The sequence below is a fragment of the Linepithema humile genome, chromosome 2, assembly GCF_040581485.1.
Source record: "Linepithema humile isolate Giens D197 chromosome 2, Lhum_UNIL_v1.0, whole genome shotgun sequence".
In the NCBI taxonomy this organism is placed as follows: Eukaryota; Metazoa; Arthropoda; class Insecta; order Hymenoptera; family Formicidae; genus Linepithema; species Linepithema humile.
In genome coordinates, this window is record NC_090129.1 from 23,291,478 (window position 1) to 23,311,281 (window position 19,804).

The window sequence follows — 19,804 nt, forward strand, 5'->3', positions numbered from 1 at the left end:
CTGCGTCTTGGATTCGCGACTGTATCTGTTTGTGTCACTCTTCTTTTTTTTTCTCTTCTTTTTTTTTTTTTTTTTTTTTTTTTAATCGAATCGTTGTCTCGCACCAGAGCCTCCACTGCACCCTCCTCTGATCTGCATTCGAGATTCGGTAGAAGCACCAAGAGGTCTCTTTCTTTCTATGTATCGATTTATCAAGCGCCGATTCTGGTAAGATCAAAATGATTCGCACAACAGTGCAGAATGCGAAAGATAAGATGCTAAGAACAACATAGATGGAAATGGCGCAGAAAGAAATTAACTTTAGAATCGATTGGTTTTCAAATTAAATCTGTTGCCCAGAAAGATATCCTGCCAGGATCGTAGCAGAAAGTAGTAGAAATTTAGAAATTTGTCGCCAGGTATCAAAGACATATTATGGAAATTCATTGTTTTGCCCCCTTTCGAATGTCAGCATGAGTATCCTTACAGTTACTGTAATTGTGATCGTAACCACTTACAAGTCGTCTTCTTGACCGAGAGAAAAGGTCGCCGTCAGTGCGGGTGTGAAGAACGTCGCAAGGGAACGTTTCAAGGGAAGTAAAACGGGGGTTGGATTCTTGCACGTTGGTTTATTATCTCGCCACGGCGGAACTGATGCGGTATTGTTCAACGAAACAATGAATTACATACTATGTGGACAAGTACCTGCCTCTACGCTACAGGTCGGAAAGTCTTGGCATGCCGGACAATTGATCATGAGAACGATCGTTAATCCATTTGTTATCAACCGTGATTCTTTTTCATATCTTTACAGAAAAATATCAGAAAACAGACAATATTACACTATTGTTGCATTTTTACTTAAACAATTCTTCTTTAGGATGTTGTGACAAATTTCTTAAAAAAATACGCTGTTAAATATAAAACAAATTATGTTACCGAAAACATGATGCCACTATAACGCTCTAATAAGTCGGTTGCTTAATACAAATTTGTAAGAATTTGCTTAATCAATTATATTGCAGTGAAATTTACGATTGAAAAAATTGTTTGACAAATAAAATGAAAAAGAAACGGGATTAACAAATGAATCAAATCAGAATTACATTCATTGCTATTTCACTATCGCAAAGGACAAACTCTGAATTGCGATGAAAAAATATCACATTCTTTTATTGAAAACACTATCGATCATCGTCGGAACAATTTCGCACTCATTCAGTTCTCCATATATTTTTGCCATTTTCATCTCGAACGTGTCGTATAGCCGGATGTTACCATGCTATCGCGCTCTCTCATACATCATACGCCAGCCAAGACTTTCCAAACCGGAGTCCAACGACTATAAACCAACAAGCACTCAAATTCCCTCCGCCGTGGTTAACCGAAGTCTTCCACGAACCTCTCCGTAGGACGGGCAGCTTTGCTGCAGCTACGATTACGGCTGCGCTGGCGATCTGGGCGACGACAAGCAGCAACGTCCTCCAGTCGCTGTTCCTGAGCCTCTCGTACGCCATCCACCGGACCTTGCGGTCCAATCGCTGGTCAACGGTGCACAGGAAGCAGCTCTACCAACGGTCACCGGCACACCCGGCACTACGCGCACCATCACCACCGCCGTCACCACCTTCGTTGCGAGCACCATTTCCCCCGTCTCGTCGCCCACGCACTACTCGTCATCCTCCAGCATCAGCGACGACAGCGGCTCCTATGATCTCAGGCAAGGTCACGCAGCAGACTCGTACACCTCGTCCGTGTCGCGAGCTCAGCAGAGAAACGCCTACCATGCCATCAGGTCGCAACAACAGCAGCAGCAGCAACAAGCGTCGTCAACCACGAGACACCAACAGTTCGTCGGAAGCTCGACAACGTCGTCGACGGCGTCGGAGCAATCCGCGGCGCCGTCGGCGACGACGACGAGGACGCCGTCCGTGACGTCTAGCAACGGCGGCTCGACGTCGTCGCGACACAGCCAATCGACGAGCACCGTCGGTCGCCGTGATGGTGCCGCCATCGCCTCGTCCTCTTTCTCGTCGTCGTCGTCGTCGTCGTCATCGCCCACTCTCGCGATGGTCCTGGCCACCTCAACGGTCGAGGAGCCCGGACGATCGTCCGCGAGCGTCACCGCGCAAATCCACCAGCTGGTCGGTCGCCGTCACAAGGACAGCAGGAGGTCCATTATCCTCGACAGCGCCACTTGAGGGCCCTGGATCTAAAGGGAGATAGAAAAGGACGAAACCAACACACTCTTGGCAAGGCATTCCAGCGGGGAAACCCCGTCCTCCCGTAGTCGCCCGACGCGTGTCGTCCGTCTATTACATCGTCGCAGGAGGAAAGAAAATCGAGAGATCGACAGTTCGCAGAGAGAGGATGAACGGGATCATCGACAGGACAATCGGCGCTCGCGGAGAGTCGACGTCGCCGCCGCGCCGTCGCGAGGGAGATTCGTTTCCGGAATCCGCGTCCGATCATCTTCGCGCAACATCGCAACCCCGTCAACGGAGTTAGATCGACGATTACGTCACCGATTTTGATCCGCTAAGCTCTAAGGTTCTAAGCCTAAGATCGAGCTGTCGTTTGCGATCGCGGGCGAGATTGCGTAGTCGCTGTTACGATCTAAGCCCAGAACAGTCGCGGGCCGAGCTTACGGCTAGCAATGAGCGCGTGCGCGTCCGGAACGTTCGCTTTTCCGCTTGAATCGCTCGCTCGAGTTGCGGTGATCTTTGCCTTGATCACCATTCGCAAGGTGAGCGTCGAGACGCGGCGCTAGTGGCCCTTCGAGAGACAATCGGTGCGAGAATAACTTCTCTAGTATCAACATCAAGGATTTACCCGCGACATTTTTTAGTACTGAACACCACATGCAACTCTACCGTAATAACAAATATAGAGATTAATCTATACCAAAGTTAATTCTCTATCTGTAAATTTTTCGCTGAAAGCGATGCATTATTCGACAATCTATCGACAGTCGGGCTTGATAAACGTCGAACGTTTTGTAAAGCGGGTTTTTTAGGCTGGTGGATTCCAACTTGGAAATCGAAATGCAGAAATTTGAACAGATACGTTATACAGATTCGTATTGTTAACTCTCTGATATGGACGATAACAATCTCTCCGTCATTCTCTTATCATGTATCATTTAGGTATCGTAAATCAGATACGTCTTGAAAGACTTGTTCGCTCTATATCTCAGAATGCGTTGCATATACAACTAAAATAACACATGGTTGTTACATTATGAATAAATTAGAATTAATAAGGTAATGAATATTTAGAATGAGTATAATGTATCAGAGAGTTGAAGGTTCTTTTTTTTCTTGCGAATTTCATAAAGCATGAACGTCATTATGTAATATGCATTTAAAAAACGAATAATTTTATGAATAACTTATTGTTATTTGCAATTGAAAAGTTTCCTGGGAAATATTATTCCGCAGACAAAATAATTGCAATACCGCTTACTTAAAGCAACTATGAAGAAAAGAATTTCAGAAATTTACTTATCTATTACCGTACTCATAAAGGTTATCATGGATTTTGCAATTCACATTTTCACGGTTAACTTGTATTACATGTTAAAAAGATATCGCATTATAAATAATGCAATATTTAAAGTCTATGTAAATAATACAATATATTTTCACATAATTATCCAAATTGTAACGAAGCGTACAGCAGAATAAATACTGTGCAAGATTATGGTCCATCGAGAAGTCGTTACACAGCAACAAATAGATTACTGCAGAAATGATTGCTCCATGTAGCCGTAAAATTTCTGCAAATTCGAAGAGATCTCAAATCCACGAATTAATGGATTGGTCTTCAGCACTGATTGTCGATCGAAGCCGTCGCGCGCCCTCCGTGGATCGAGCATGATCGAGCGAACCGAGGGCGCAGTATCGCTTTCGCAAAAAAAAAAAAGAAAATAAAAAAACTTCTTTCGCGTATTTGATTGAACAAGTAGCGCACAATATTTGGGCCTTATAAAGTACATTGTTGATGTTCCGCTAAACCATATTAAACACTTGTATGTATGTACGTAACAAACGGCGAAGCAGGGACGATATGTATGTTTGTCGTAAGGAATTGATTTCCCAATAAGGGGAGCAGACACAGAGTGATGTATATATACATACATGTATTATACATATATGTGTATATATATATATATATATATGTGTATATATATGTATATATATATATATACATAATATAAAGAAGTAAAACGTATGTATTATATTCTACCGTGTACTATATATGAGTGATTCCCGCGAATACATCGATATCTCTAATCGTATCACATCCTCGACTGTCAATCGTCAACGCCGATGACAATGCGAGAGTGACTTTATTACGCTAGAAATATCCACTATGAAGGATCATATCTCGCGACAATATAGGTGATATGAGGCCCCGGAGAGCATATACAATCATTGTAGCGCGCGTATCTGACGATTAAAAAAAATAGTTAACGCTTGTGAGAGCATGTTTAAGGGCAATAGGATAGATGCGATCTTAAATCCGGAGGGAGAATTCGATCTTATGTCCTTTAAGGATCTAAGGATTCGGCTCGATTCGATTTTCCGCGTTATTCTTAGTCATTCTGTAGGAGATGGACTATGCTCGATTCACGGCGCTCGAACGAGGTGTGTCAGACAAGATGCACCACCGAGGGACGCAGTGGCTTTATAACTCGCAGTGTGACAGTAAAAGAGAGATGTATCGTTTTTAATTTATTTAAATCAATGCATGGCAATAATTATATAGCCATCTACACAGTACAATTGAACTATTAAATACAACTAGGGTTCCGTTTTTATTTCATCGTGCAACAACAACGTATAATCATTGTCTAAATGCAAATTAATGATAATTAAGAGAACGTGTTCTATAAATATATTGCACACTGTAGTTAAAAAGCCACCGTACTAAGGAAGACTATAGATCCTTCCTATTCTTTCTTATACACGGTAAAAATCAAACATGTCCGTCGCTCCGACGCTTCCGAACGGCGAAAGGCTAATTGTAAGTAAAACTTTTTCCCACATGCATTTTGTGAGCTGTGAAGTGCGCGGAGCCGACCAGGTTTCGATCTTTTATCTATGCTGAATGATTAACCCTCTCGGTGCTAAGTTCCAGAAAGACTGTCGTTCTTCAGCATTTCGCCCGTTCGCAAAGTGTGCATTTGCAACAGAGTTAGTTCTCACTTAGTTAAACGTAAAGCAGATAATTTTCGTAACGGGAACGCGCGACCGTGAGTTGAATTCACGAGGTAGCACGTTCGAGATGTATAACGAATATTCTCCGAAAGATTTAATTTGTTATTGCTATTTATTTAATATAATGTGTTAATAATCTATCATTAGACTATCAATTCTCTAAATGCGTTCTCTTCTTTGTCTTAGCAGCTCGTCATTATTGATATATCATTGATCGCCGCATCATTCGCACATCTCAGATCAATCAAAATTCGTCAAAGCCCTACACGAACATCCGCAATTCGCATCAACTCGCGTAAACGCGACGTTTCGTCATCGATATTATTTAATGAACATTTAACGTCATCACGATTCGAGCGTAGCACCGAAATAATTAACCAGATCAGAAGTTAAACGTTTACACCTCGCCTATATGAGCAATAGCCTAAGCGATGTTAATTATAATCGTGAGATAATCGAAGACGCGAGGACATTTAGCCTACCTAACTTTAGGGAGTACGTTTTAGCCGTAACCGCGATGAAAAAAAGGCCTAGCTAATCGTAATCATTGAACTCCGAGCGATGCACGGGAAAATTGCAAATTTTTTCACCGTGTCAATTATTAGAGTTTCCTCTTATGTAATTATCAGTCGAACATCGAACGGCAAGTGTTTGTCGTTCGATTTTTTATCTCGCTCAACCCGACACGACCATTACGACTACATTCCTCCTTGACTAACAATAAGTAGGCACTAATGAACGAAACATATGTATATGTGAATATGCATCCGAGGTGTTCTGCTACTTATGTCATTTATGTTTTTACTTCTTTCACTAATTTAGTACCTGTATGTTTTTAATCTTAAATAGCTGGATAATTAAATTTTTTATTAAAATTTTTATTAAATTAATATTTAATATAAAATATATATTTACCAATACTATTGTAATTTAAAATTGATTGATCTGACATTTTAACAATAAAAATAAATGTTAGTCGCGAAAATTCGTTGAAGGAATAATATAATAGAGAAGCGGAGCACCCCTGCATACATTCATATGATTATGTATAAATACATACAAAAAACACGCAAAGGATACATACTATCATACATATACATGACATATATACGTGAAAACATGATGGAAAAAGGAGCGATAGAGAGAATGGGGCTAGTTAGTAATCGTAAGTAAGACGTAATGAATCTCCAGGCTACTATTTCCGTTCATGAAAGAAAAAAAGAAGGAATCTCGAAAGAATATCCGAGAACTCAGCAGTAATTGTTCATTCAATGTGCAATAATTTAATAGTGACACCGCTTAATTTGTAATCGACAAATTGAGTTGGAGTGACGTTACCGCGTCTTGTCGTAGCCGAGTAATTGTGTGAGGAACGAATAAAAAAGGAAAAGACGGAAAAATACGTCGACATTATTTCTTCAGCTCGAATTTCAGTTTTGCACAACACGATAAAATAATAAAATAACTTTTATATATCTAAGAATCTTCACGGAATCTTTTTAAACAAAGTAGCAAAATGCTGTATACTATTCAAATTTTGGACAGCTATATGGTCTACAATACAAAATGATATTTACAGTATGTTTAAAACGTATGAAAAATAAAATTGATTGCCAATTTTGAATATTACTTATTATCATTTTTTTCATAAAGCGCAGAATACGGAATGTCGCATAATTATCAATTTAACAATTTTAATGAATTTTAAATAATGTAATAATTTCAGCTTTGCTTTTCAAAAAATTGATGGAAACAAAGATCAAATAGATATTTAATATACTAAACAATTGATTATTTACAGATTACATGTAGAATGATTGCAGATAATTAAAAATAAATACAAGAAATAAAGTTATCAATTTAAAAAAGTAAGTGCTATATTTTATAATTATTTTTACTTACGTTACAATTATTTGCAACAATTTTTTTAACAAGAAAAAATTATTTGCATCTCTTAAAAAAGAAGAATGTGCGATAACGATACAATCGGATGAAACGGAGAAAAATTCGAGCCGAGAGAATATATGAGTGACAAGCAGTGATGGCAAGCGACAAACGAAAGACATACATACAAACGCAGAACAGCATAAATAACATGGATACGTTACAAACTAAACAAAAATGACTCATTATATCCCAAACTCAAATTCTTTCGGAATTGGAATAGTCGATGGAAGACTGATGGATTTGTCAAAGCAGGATAATTTTATTCATTTCAAACACTTTTTTGTGATATTTTACACTGAACTTTCTTAGTCAGATGATTCGAAATGCGTTAAAGTGAATAGATAGTTCTGACAAGACGAAAAATGGAGAGAAGATCCCGATTAATTCTTCTTAAATTTTTTTATTCTTATTATATTACGCGATACGCGAGAAAATAATTGCACGTGTGTCATCGACAAAACTACTGGACCGTTCGGAGTGGTCCACTATGAAATCTCACGAACTTCCGTATCCTAATGGCAAATCTTACAATGGGATATAACGGGTTATATTCTGCCTTAAGCACTTCGTACATGAGCAACATAGCGTGACGACGCGGACGCGCCGATCTATTGAAAAAGAAAGATTAGATTAGATGAGAAGAATAATAATTATTATAATAATTATAATAATATAATAATATTAATAATAATATTATTAATAATAATAATAACTATAACAATAAAAATAACGCTGTTACTTTGATTGTATATAGTATCCTGTACTGTTATAGCATGATATTAGGAACGGCGAACATATGCTATAATGAATGAATTAATTAATTGAACACATACACGCATGCAGATGCAAGAGTGCGCGCACGCGCAAAAAGATAATCGATAATGATTAATCGTACGGTCTTGACTATTTACGAATGAAATAAGCAAAATAAAAACTAAATTGTGTACGGTAATTATGTACGGGACAGCGATGGGAAAAAGGGGGGACAATCGAAGAGGCACAAAATCATTGCCGGGCGTTATGCTACTACGTCCGGCAACGTTCAAGAATGTTTCTCTAATTGGTCATTCGTTCCGACTGCATTTTCTTCGAAAATCGTCTAAAAGTCTCTCTGCGTTTCGATTGATTTTCCCTAATCGTTCATTTCGGCGCGATCTTTTTTAGGTTTGAATAGCGCGAGCGACGCTTAGTATCACGAAGGGCACAGGTAAATAAGAACTGAATACCATGCATTTTTTAATTTTCCTTGTCAATCTTCTCACGAATTATATTAATCATAAAAATTAGCCAAAAAATTTTGTTTTAATTATTATTAGATAGTCCAATCAATTTCATAAGATTTCGTGAGTTGTAATTAATTTTAAATATAAAATTTTGCGGAACATTATTGCTACTAGTAGTTAAATATTTGTATAATTTGATACTATCGTAACTATTGTTGTGTCGTAACTTTATGATTCATTTGACTGAGCAACGTTTCACGTTTTTCTAATATCATTAACATCTAATTAAAAATTAATGATGTAATTTATTAAACATATCAAATGCGTCATTCTGTAACAAGAATTTAATATCTTAAAAAATTTCTTTCGACTTTTATATTACGAATTTATTTTCGTATATATCTTAACGTCATCGTCGAAGTAAGTTATAATTGCATTAAAAAGGGGATTTAATTCTTTTTACCCTATGCCCTTAAAATAGTATTCAATTACAGTATAAGTAGACATATAAAATGTATTATCGATATACGTGTAAGTCGACGAATGATTCTCAAAATGACTAGGCGTTTATCGGTGAATGAAGATTGATTAATGAGATGAGATCGATTCATCTCGACTAGTGCTGCATATACTTTACGAACTTAATAAATAATCAGCACCAAAATCGATTTTGTCAAAGAAGAAGAATGTATACTAGATACAATATAGCTTTATTCGAACGAACCAACAGATCGACAAAAGTCTCGCCGCCACAACAAAAAATGTACATTAACGCAAAAAGTTTTTGTATGATCTCGAGATCTTACTTGTTCCTTGTATGGAATATTCATTAATCAAAGGCGGATGTTATAAAAATTAATTACAAAATCAACAGTTGCAAACGGCGATAATTATTTTGACTTATCTACTGGCACGAATGTGACTTCTTATCAAGAAAATAGAGAAAAACAATTCGCATATACCAAAGAACAATTAATTTATCGATATGAAACATTCAAAAGTCAAATAACATCAATCAAATGTTCAAGTCAATTAGTTCTAACGAATAATAATTTTCATCATAAAATTGTACCAAATGTTAACCTTATAATGAAAGACACACCTGAGAATATGTCGGCCTCTTCGGATTAAGAATTTATAAATTCGTTTAGTAAGCGATATTTTTAGACGAATAAATCAGTCAGGTAGGTAGATCAATAGATAGACCGACACCTCAAATCAGGGCGGCGAATTACAAAGCCAAATTCGCGTAGTGAATCTCTTATGTATATAACGTTCATTACTCCATTATTCTATATCTCGAAGCTTAACCCCTTGAACGGACTCGATATACTCTTCACAAACTTCAGCACTTAACGCACTTAAAGAAGTCAACAACATTACTCTCCAGAAATTTCTCAAACTACACGAATATCTTCTACAGCAAAAATATAATGCAACGTTTTGACTAGCCTAATTAATAAAATTCAAACGAAAAAAATGTCTTACCAATCAGTCCATTTTTGGGGTTAGACGGAAGTATCACAAAGATAGATTTCCTCAAGAAGATTAATAATCAGCTTTGTGTGTGAATAAATAAAATGCGTTTCGAGGGAAAGAACCGATCCGATCATATTTCACCTTGCGGTGATAAACTTCGGTCATTAATGTCCAATGGAAGCTTTATGCGTGCCTCATACGAGCATTAATATCAGTGCAAATAATGTTACTATGATTAAAATAAGCTCTACACAATCGATGATAGTCTTGGTGGTCAAGACTGATAATCGCAAGCGATTGGAATTTCATAGCTCTACTTAATATTAAAAAGCACTGTTACTATCAATAGTTTCACTATTAATAGTATGCTTAATCAGGATCCTACCAAGCATAACTACTACAACGACTACTGATAAGAGCTTGTTGTGAAATGCGAGATCGACAACCGGGAATTACTATTCCTCGTTCACTTTTCTCACCTTAATTCTGTCTAACTTTCAGAAAACCGACGGAAGTTACTCTCATTAACAAAGCGGGAGATCACTGTGTGTCTCCTATTATACAACCTATTATACAGCGAGATTACTTAATAGTGGTTATTGTCACTGCCGGGTCTAATGTCGCCGCTTGTCGTGTTAAATTATGTTAGAACATCGATCAGGGTACAAGACGATCATTACATCTCTTCGAGGAAAATCAAGAAGCAGATCGTTTGAACAAAAAAAAATAATATTACCGTGTTCTACGGCATTTAAATTTTGTCAATCACATTAAAAGGACAAAAATATAATTAACTTTGAACATAAAATTATTGTCATCAATTATTAATTAGTTTAAACCGATTTATTTAATTTTTACGTCAAGTTATTGTCACCAATATAATTTATTACATAACATCAGAAAATTGCTTATTTAGTGTTCAATATGAAATTTGTTTACAATAGCTATAACATTCATTTCAAGATCAGTAAATTCTGTTGCATTAGAGGTTGCTCAAAATATGTTGTACATTGACAGATTAAGATATATGAGGAATTTTCTTCGAGGAGACAAAATGCAAAATGAAATTTAGCAGTGCTATTAATGTTACTAGTGTATTACTCTATTCTGTATATCAAACACGTGTCGTTGCCATTTTCATACGATCATCGGTCGCGACGATCATCTATGGTCGTGGTTGTCATAGATAATTGTATAAATAAAAGCGAAACGAGGAAATATCCAAGAAAAACTGTGTTTGCGCTATCCTTGCATAGATGTGTCCCATCTTGGTGATGTGATGTAGACAGACTCTTTTCACAGATACTACCATCGGTAAATTTAACATTACATTTCGCTGGAAAGCAGTATAAAAATTTCTTGAAAAATAAAAATAAACCAGATAATGTGAAACTAAAGTATCATCATCCATTCTACTCTACTAAAGAAGACTTAGAATTAAAAATTATTTAATTATACAAAATTTTATTTATATATTATTAAATTTGAAAAATAATACAACTATGATAACATTTCACGATTTATGACAAAAAATTTTTTACGTTTACGAACAGTATAAACTTGTCAGCTTAATCTCGTCAACAATTACATCATATCACCAGCAAGGTTTTAACAGTTAAGATCTCAAACCTCCTCCCTTGTCCCATCTCTGCTTATGTCACACGTGAATCTCTTCACGCGAACGAAATGTTCTTCATCAACTTGGAATGACCACAATGTAATTGTTTTTGTAAAAAAACAACCTTAAATTGCGGATTTAATGCTGAGAAAATTAAAGAAAGAAAATACAAATTTTTGATTTACAAAATTTCGGAATCCTATATAAAAAAAGACCGTGTCGTGATCGTCGCCGATCAATGGAAAACAAATTATTCATTTAAATGCAATATTAAGAAAATATAATGCAGTATTAAAATAATATAATAGTATAAAATAAACGCAGTATTAAAAGAATGTAAAAATTGTTATTTTCCGATTTTTAAATTGAAAGATTATTCTTCAATTAGTCTTCTTTTATCTATTGTCACCGTTTTATCGACTGTTCTACTCTGTTGCATTATAATAAAATGCAAACGTTAAATACATTACTTTTGGCAGCATAATGTAGATAAATTTGTCACAGTTGATTTTGTTATTAAAGGTACATCTACATGCGTTTACGACAATGTGACATAATAAATTACTATGTTGTCACTACTGAAGATATGTAAACGAAAGTTTGCTCTCTTTTATATATATGAGGTATTTTCTTAAGCGGCTTCAGAGAATACGACTTAATCCGTTGATCTCGGCGACGTTCTCTACGCTTCCACGCTTGTTGTGCGACGGATGTTTTTATGTACGTGTAAAATGTTAACCCGATAGACTACAAATTGCTGTGCGACGAGTGGCATCGTGTAGGAATATAAGAAGGTTCATCTTGTCTAGTCAGGTTTATAGATAAATAATTTTATCACTTAGTCATTTCTCTTATAGCTGTGAATACTTAAGACATCTTTCTTTCTTTTGTCGAAAGTGCGGACAAAGCTAAGATAATGATAATTTCCGTACGTCGGAAGACGATGAGGACGATGATTAAACATACGATGCGATTGTCTATATTAATTAATTTCATTGATTGCTATTATTATTATTAGTATTATTATGATGAGTATTATTATTAACTGTCATTATCATTATTTTATTATTATTATTATTATTATTATTATTATTATTATTATTATTATTATTATTAATATTATTGCTGATTACCGATTATTACAATTACAATTATTATTGTCGATTATCAGTTATTACCGCTATGGCTATATAATATCTTTGTAAATGAGAATCAAGACACTGAAGCTAGGGAAACAAACTTAATAAATTGAAATTCTATTAACCAAACAATGCTCAATGTCATTTATATCGACTTATCTAATACCTAAAAACAAAGAATCAAAAAATAAAACATTATTAAAAAATAGAGAAATAGAAGAAAAACAGATAAACTGCATGCTAATGAACCAATTTTATATGACTGAAATTAATATATACTTACACTTTTAATTTTGCCATTAACACTTAATTACTGGTATTAACTTCCATATTTATATATAAAATCAATCATTATGTATCTGTGCATAAATTATATTTAATTATTATAAAACACTATTTATTTAAAAATAATTAATATTGACATTTTACTGCAATTTTTCAGCTTATTCAGTAAGATTAATTTAAAAATTTATTTAAGAATGTGTTCAGTTAGTTACACTTCAGTTTGTTTTTGCATTTTTGCTTCTATTGCATCTTTATAGTTTGATTTTATCTTATCTTATCATGTGTCACTCATCTCATCCATTTTTAAAAACGGAAAGTTACACCCAATAAAAACGGAATATTGCGTAATACATCACCCAGTAAAAAACAGAATATTACATAATACACCATATATCTAAAATTTCTTGACAAAGTTACTCTCTCAAAATGACAAAGAACTTTAAATTAGAATGTATTTAATTAACATCTTTTCTATATTTGTATAAAATCCAAAAGAAATATAAAATTAAATTGATTTGATGAAACTTAACCCATATTGAATAAAATCAGTAGAATAATAATGCTTTTTATAATCTAAATTTTATAGCAAATTTAAATGCAATCTCTTATACAATCTCGTATACAACAACGTACCTACACCTCTTTTTATAATTCTAAACACTTTCAATTTTATAAATTTAAATTCTTAAATGTCTTTTTTCTACCATGTTTTTAAATTTTTTAATAAATAAAATTCATATATTCTTAAAATTCCATCAATATATATTAATATTTTATAATATAAATATTTTTATCTCTAACACTGTTACTCTTTTATTATAAAGATATGGATACGATGCCAATACATTATCAGCAAATATTTATGTATTTACATCTTTCTAATGCTGGAATGTATGAACTCAGTACTCAACCTTACAGGTTATAAATTCATAAATACATTGACACATTGTTGTTACATTTACAACAATGCATAGTTTACAATTTAATACACATATCAGACTGTAGTATTTCGGACAATCTCAGCTACAAGTTTTGTGTGTACAAATGAGAATTTCTTAACCCATATCCCCTTATAAAAGCATTAGTTTTAACCAAGACTGTCACACTTGAACCACTTTAAAGTTAACAATACGTTCTATATAACCATAATTGTTAAAATTTCATTAAACTATTGTTAAAATCGTTATTGATTTTATTTCTTGCTATCAATATCTTTGAAAAACTGCGCCAAGCGTTCTACGCAACCACATACAAGCGTTCTCGGTTATGTGCATGCCCCCTCCACTACGGTGTTTCCGGCGCTGACCAGTTCGAGTTGCATTACTGGTTCTAACAATTCTCTAACTTCGACCCAAGATCTATAGAGAGAAGGTTACCTCATGCGCAAAGAGGGACGAGCGGCAAGAGGGGCAAATGCAGAGAGGGACGAGCGGCAAGAGGGGCAATGATGATCTCATCGGCAAACAGAAGCTATCTCAGACAGCTACTGTTTGTCGATGAGATCATCATGCTCTCCCCTTCCTTCATCGCCCTTCGCCGTCAAGCTGTTTCTAGCTCCCCCCTTACTTCATCGTCCCTCGCCCACAACCGGTTTTCCTGAGGTAACCTTCTCTCTATAGATCTTGACTTCGAAGTCTTCGACCCTAATAGCGTTTTCGAGTAAACGGGGTTTAAACGACCCAAGATTGGTTAATGACGTCATTGCAACCTCTCCACCAATGAAAGACTTGCATTTATAGTAAAATAGTGATTGATCAACCCTAGATCGTTCAAACCCCGTTTACTCGAAAACGCTATAAGGCTGTATCCCCATGGAGAAAGAAATAGCGGAACGGAACAGTAACGGAACAGTAGAGGAAAAGAGATATGATAAATATATCTCTTTTCAACTACTGTTCCGTTATTGTTCCGTTCCGTTATTTCTTTCTCCATGGGGATACAGCCTAAGTTCTAGTATAGTATTGTGTTCAGTGGGATGAATATCGGAAACTATCCATATTATCACGTGGTGACGATCATTAGAAAAACAAATATGTCTTTTTTCTACAATCTCCCGAATGAGGTACTAATAATAATTTTCAATTTCTGTGATGTGTATACTTTATCAGAGATTAGTATAGTATGCAAAAAATTTTATGAAATATCATATATGATATTAAATAAAGAAACTAAACATTTGCTTGTTACAAATCAGAAGTCGGAAAAATTTCGTGAACGGTAAGTTAAATAAAGCTCACAATTAATGTTTATTTGTATTTCAATTTATTCTACAATTTTCTTTTTAACGCGTTTCCTGCTAAACCAATTTTTTTGTTTACGAAAAATAATCAAGTATCTCAACACGTGGAGCTCGTATAATCCACGTGGTCAGGATATGTGATCTTTAGAAAATGTAAAAGTTTTCACTTTTCACGTTTACGCTCCAAGGGAAAAATTACCCGACCGATGCAGAACAGAAATTTATCAAAAATCGATTTGGTAGGTGTTAAAACATGTTAAAAAGAAAATTCTAAAATATATATTAGGTCCTTGAATAAGTTCTCGCTGTTTCTTAAAAGATGGCGTAGCGGCACTCTGTGCATGGAATTTCGTACGGAAACGCATCAGCTAAGTAGTACTATATGTAACCTCAAATTCTAGTAGATACAGTTTACCACAGTGTCAACCACGTGTTTAATTACCTATTGCGAAAATGTCTACTTTTGTGCCAAATAAAGTGTTTTTGCGGGGAATTTTATTGCACTGCTTTATTCAAAAGAAATCTGCAGCTGAAGCACACAGAATTCTTGTTGAAACATATGGTGACAATGCTCTGTCGAATACGACATGCAGAGACTGGTTTAGGCGCTTTAAAAATAATGACTTTGACCTTGAAGATAAAGAACGTTCTGGAGCACCGACAAAGTTTGAAGACGAAGAAACCTAATGAAACTATCACGGGAGCTCGCTATCGACTTCAGATGATGCGTTTGAGTCGAGCTCTAAAAGAAAAGCGGCCACTATACGGGCAGAGACACGACAAAGTCATTTTGTTACATGACAATGCTCGGCCACATGTGGCAAAACCAGTCAAAACTTACCTGGAAACGCTTCAATGGGAAGTTCTACCTCACCCGCCGTATTCACCGGACATAGCCCCCTCGGATTACCACTTGTTTCGGTCGATGGCGCATGGTTTGAGCGAGCAGCGCTTCCATTCTTTCGAAGAAACCGAAAAATGGGTCGATTCATGGATTGCGTCAAAAGATGAATCGTTTTTTCGACGGGGGATTCAATTACTGCCAGAAAGATGGGAGAAAGTGGTCTCTAATGATGGACAATACTTTGAGTAAAGTTATTGTAAGCCTTATATTTTAAATTAATGTTTTTTTTTAACAAAAAAAACAGCGAGAACTTATTCAAGGTCCTAATATTATTTACTGAACTCTATAACATACTGGAGTGAGTTTTGAAAAGTGGAGATGGACCACTGTTGAAAGAGAGAGTTTAACATTGCCGAGAGTATCTGTCTCACCCCCACCAATACATGGTGTAAATGTGGAAGGAGTACAGACATCCCCCGACTATTATTGCTCTCCTTGACCCGAAAACTACACATTCACTCTTATGGGAAGACTTTTTCCAGTATGTTATAGAGCTCAATAATATAATATAATTCTCTATGTATATATGTATATACAGGGTGATTCAAAACAATCTGATATTCTTACAATGCCATATACTTGGTCGAATTCTAAGACAATTTTTCGTTTTGCAAAATGTTTTCCAAAGATTGGTTATCGAGCTGTAATTGAAAATAGTTAGCCACTTACAAGCCCAATACAACGAGCAAGCAGAAACAGCGCAACGCGTCATGAGACTAATATTTAATCACACCATAAGCACTACTTCGGCTTTGTATTTTTAGTTTATTTCTTAATTATGTAAAACTCGCGTTATCAAATATCTCACTTTCAAACGTTGCGTTATAGCCCTCCTAGACGGTGAATAATAATGGTACAATATTGTATAGACAATGCACTAATAATATAAACTTCAAACGTTCAATAATATTGTGCAATATCGAACATTGTACAATAATATTGACTGTTTAGGAGAGTTATTAGTCTGACGACGCGTTGCGCCATCTCTGACTGTCCGTTGTATCGGACTCGTAAGTAGCCAACTATTTTCAATTATAACTCAAAAATTAAACTTCAGACGAAATTTTACGAAAGAAAAAATCGTCTTAGAATTCGCTCAAGAATACGGCATTGCAAGAACATCAGATTGTTTTGAGTCACCCTGTATATAAAATATTATTCTATATATTCTATAATTATATATACAGGGTGTCCGGAACGAAAACTATCAATAATAAAGGCTCGTTATTTCATAATACATTTATTAAAATGCTGTTTGTGGTAACTCAACAAGTGGAACTCAACAAGTTTTTAGGAATATCAGTAAATCTCAATCGCAGATGTGTTAGAAAACACCTCGCGAGAATATGAATACCGCCTAGACGTCTGCCGTGCAACAAGAAGCGCGCACATAGAGATTGATTGACTGATTTGAAATTTACTGATATCCCTAAACACTTGTTGAATTCCTCTGTGTATTTTACCACAAACTAATATATATAAATATTATTAATATATAATTAAAAATATTAATAAAAAAGTGTTCTGCGATAACAAAATCTTTTTTTTTCAAATAAAGTACAATATCTTTTTATTAGAGTTTTTCATACATCTTAACATTAAATCATAGCATTTTGTCATGTTTTTAGTTGTTCAAGTTGTTGACGTTGCAAAACTTGATTTAATTTTTTAACAATAACTTTTTAAAATGCATTTAATATATTTGCAGAATATTTTCAGAATAAAATATTTACAATTTTATATAACATTATCTTAAGAAACATACATCTTATTTTCTTTTACAGATGTAAACCACAATTATCTTGTATTTCTCAATTTATTATGAATTACAACTGGAAACAAAAAATATGTAAAATAAGTCAAATAAAGTCAGATAAATTCAATCCAAAGTCGTTTCTAGACAATAGAAAAAGTCTACAAATGACTAAAAATATAGTTTTGCTTTGTAATAAGCATAGTCTTTTTGCTTATAAACGCGCAAATGACGGTACCATTAAAAAGGGTAAAAAGGCTAAGATATTTAGCGATTCTCCATTTGGAGGGTTTGTTTATTGCAATAATGAAATTATAAGTGGCCACGAGTGAGTATTTATATTTATAACATTGTCTTATATTTATTTCTTTTTTTTATTTCCGAAAAAAATTCTTACAGAGATGGTAGTATCAGGCACTGGATAATTGAATCACCTACTGAAAAAAATGATATTAAACACTTAAGAACACATCACAATGTACACGATGACATTAGACACATAGATGCAACATTGCGACATATTATATCAGGTTCTTCAAATTCAATAAAGGTAAGATTTTAAAAATTTGCAATAATATTATGTTAATATAGCAAGTAAAAAGTCTGGCTTTGTTCAGATACAAAAATATACATATGTAAATTATGAAGAGTATTTAAAGGAAAAAAAGCAAATAGTTTACAATAATGAATGCGAGGTGCAATCAATGTTATTTGATCCAACTGGAACAAAATTTGCTGTTAGTATTTATACAAAAAATCCTGAACACTTATCGTCGCTTCTAATTTATGATATAGGCGACAGGTAAGTTATGTTTTAATTAATTAATCGTTTTCAACAAGTGTTCGATTAAACATTGACTATGGCCGATATTCATAGTCATTTCTTATATTTAAGATCGTCTTAAATCATCGTCATCGTCGTCTTAAGATACTAATATGGTTTTTTAATTGGTTCATAAAATTTTAAGACAATACTTAAGACAATCTTAAATATAAAAACAGACTATGAATACCTATGTTAATATGGACACTATATACATATACATACAGACCTACATGATCATATACATCATTACATGATCCGATTTAGTAACTATAGTTCATAATTATAACTTATGCTCGGTTCCACCAACGTAGATTAATTTTAATTTTGGTTCAACTTATTCTTCATCTTTTTCTAATTCTTAGAACTAGAAAAAGATAGAGTAAAGAGTTTGGTCTCATGTCTTTAGTCTTTTAAGTTTTTATATGTAGTCGTATATTTGAAATAATATGCAACAAACACTAATCTAAAAAATTTTAGTGATTCCGTAATAGATAAAACAGAAGATTGTTCAAATTATCGTTATAAACCTGGTGCTATCCAACTACTATGGGAGGATCCTCACACTATTCTCATGTGTTATGATTCTTATATTAAAAAAATGGATATAAGGTAATAAATCATATTGTTAATATTAATTGGCCATTCAATTAGTTAAATTCACTACTGTGATTTCAGAACACCCCAATTTGTACGTACATGGAATTGTTCATCCAAAAATAAAATATTGACATGTTTTACAACAGATAATCTATACACTATTATGACGGGGACGACCAATAATAAAGTTCTTCTATGGGATCAGAGACAAAATGCTTACATTCAAGTTTGTATCACTTTTAAATTTTATGTATCTTGTACTTTAATAGTGACCTATTATTAACTATTTTAAAAATTTTCAGACGTATACAACGCATACACAGCGCAGTATAATTTCCATAGAATTTGATAGCTCCCATCTGTATACTGCTACAGACAAGTATTTATGTCAATATGAATTTCAGGAAAGGTTTGGTTTTTGCGACAGAAAATATATTTTAAGCAATTTTTTTAAATAAAAAATGTTGATTAACAATTTTTCTTTTAATATATTTTGAATGTATAAAGAAAAGTTTTATACTTTGTGTGATAAAGTGAAAAAATAAATAGCAAATCTTTGTATGTGGCATGGTTGCTTTAAGCACGTTTCATAT

The 19,804-nt window shown here is 34.4% G+C and overlaps 2 protein-coding genes and 1 long non-coding RNA gene across 11 annotated transcripts in view; 2 read left to right on the forward strand and 1 right to left on the reverse strand.

Annotated features, from left to right (window-relative positions):
- Positions 1–11,641, forward strand: part of LOC105668890 (protein kinase C-binding protein NELL1-like) — a 69,641-nt gene extending 58,000 nt beyond the window's left edge. For 4 of the 5 annotated variants that reach the window (XM_012361542.2, XM_012361543.2, XM_012361544.2 and 1 more), the window contains one exon: positions 1,392–11,641. In XM_012361542.2, the coding sequence (XP_012216965.2) occupies positions 1,392–2,180 (789 nt within the window). In that variant the 3' untranslated portion in view covers positions 2,181–11,641. The remainder of the gene's footprint in view (positions 1–1,391) is intronic. The other variant, XM_012361546.2, reaches the window with a different exon arrangement.
- The window catches only part of LOC105670496 (uncharacterized), a 170,866-nt gene that overhangs the window by 40,941 nt on the left and 110,121 nt on the right, over positions 1–19,804 (reverse strand). The gene's annotated exons all lie outside the window — the stretch shown is intronic.
- Positions 14,733–19,772, forward strand: LOC105670474 (uncharacterized). 5 transcript variants are annotated; one of them, XM_067350324.1, is made up of 8 exons: positions 14,740–14,954; positions 15,087–15,109; positions 17,820–18,116; positions 18,188–18,338; positions 18,406–18,590; positions 19,092–19,223; positions 19,290–19,437; positions 19,514–19,772. In XM_067350324.1, the coding sequence occupies exons 1-8, from the start codon at positions 14,868–14,870 to the stop codon at positions 19,667–19,669; spliced, it is 1,179 nt and encodes a 392-aa protein (XP_067206425.1). In that variant the 5' UTR covers positions 14,740–14,867; the 3' UTR covers positions 19,670–19,772. The 5 variants fall into 5 exon arrangements, 3 of the variants coding, with proteins under 3 accessions (XP_067206425.1, XP_067206424.1, XP_067206426.1); XR_010888712.1 differs by having other exon boundaries at positions 14,733–15,109; positions 19,358–19,437; XM_067350323.1 differs by having other exon boundaries at positions 14,743–15,109.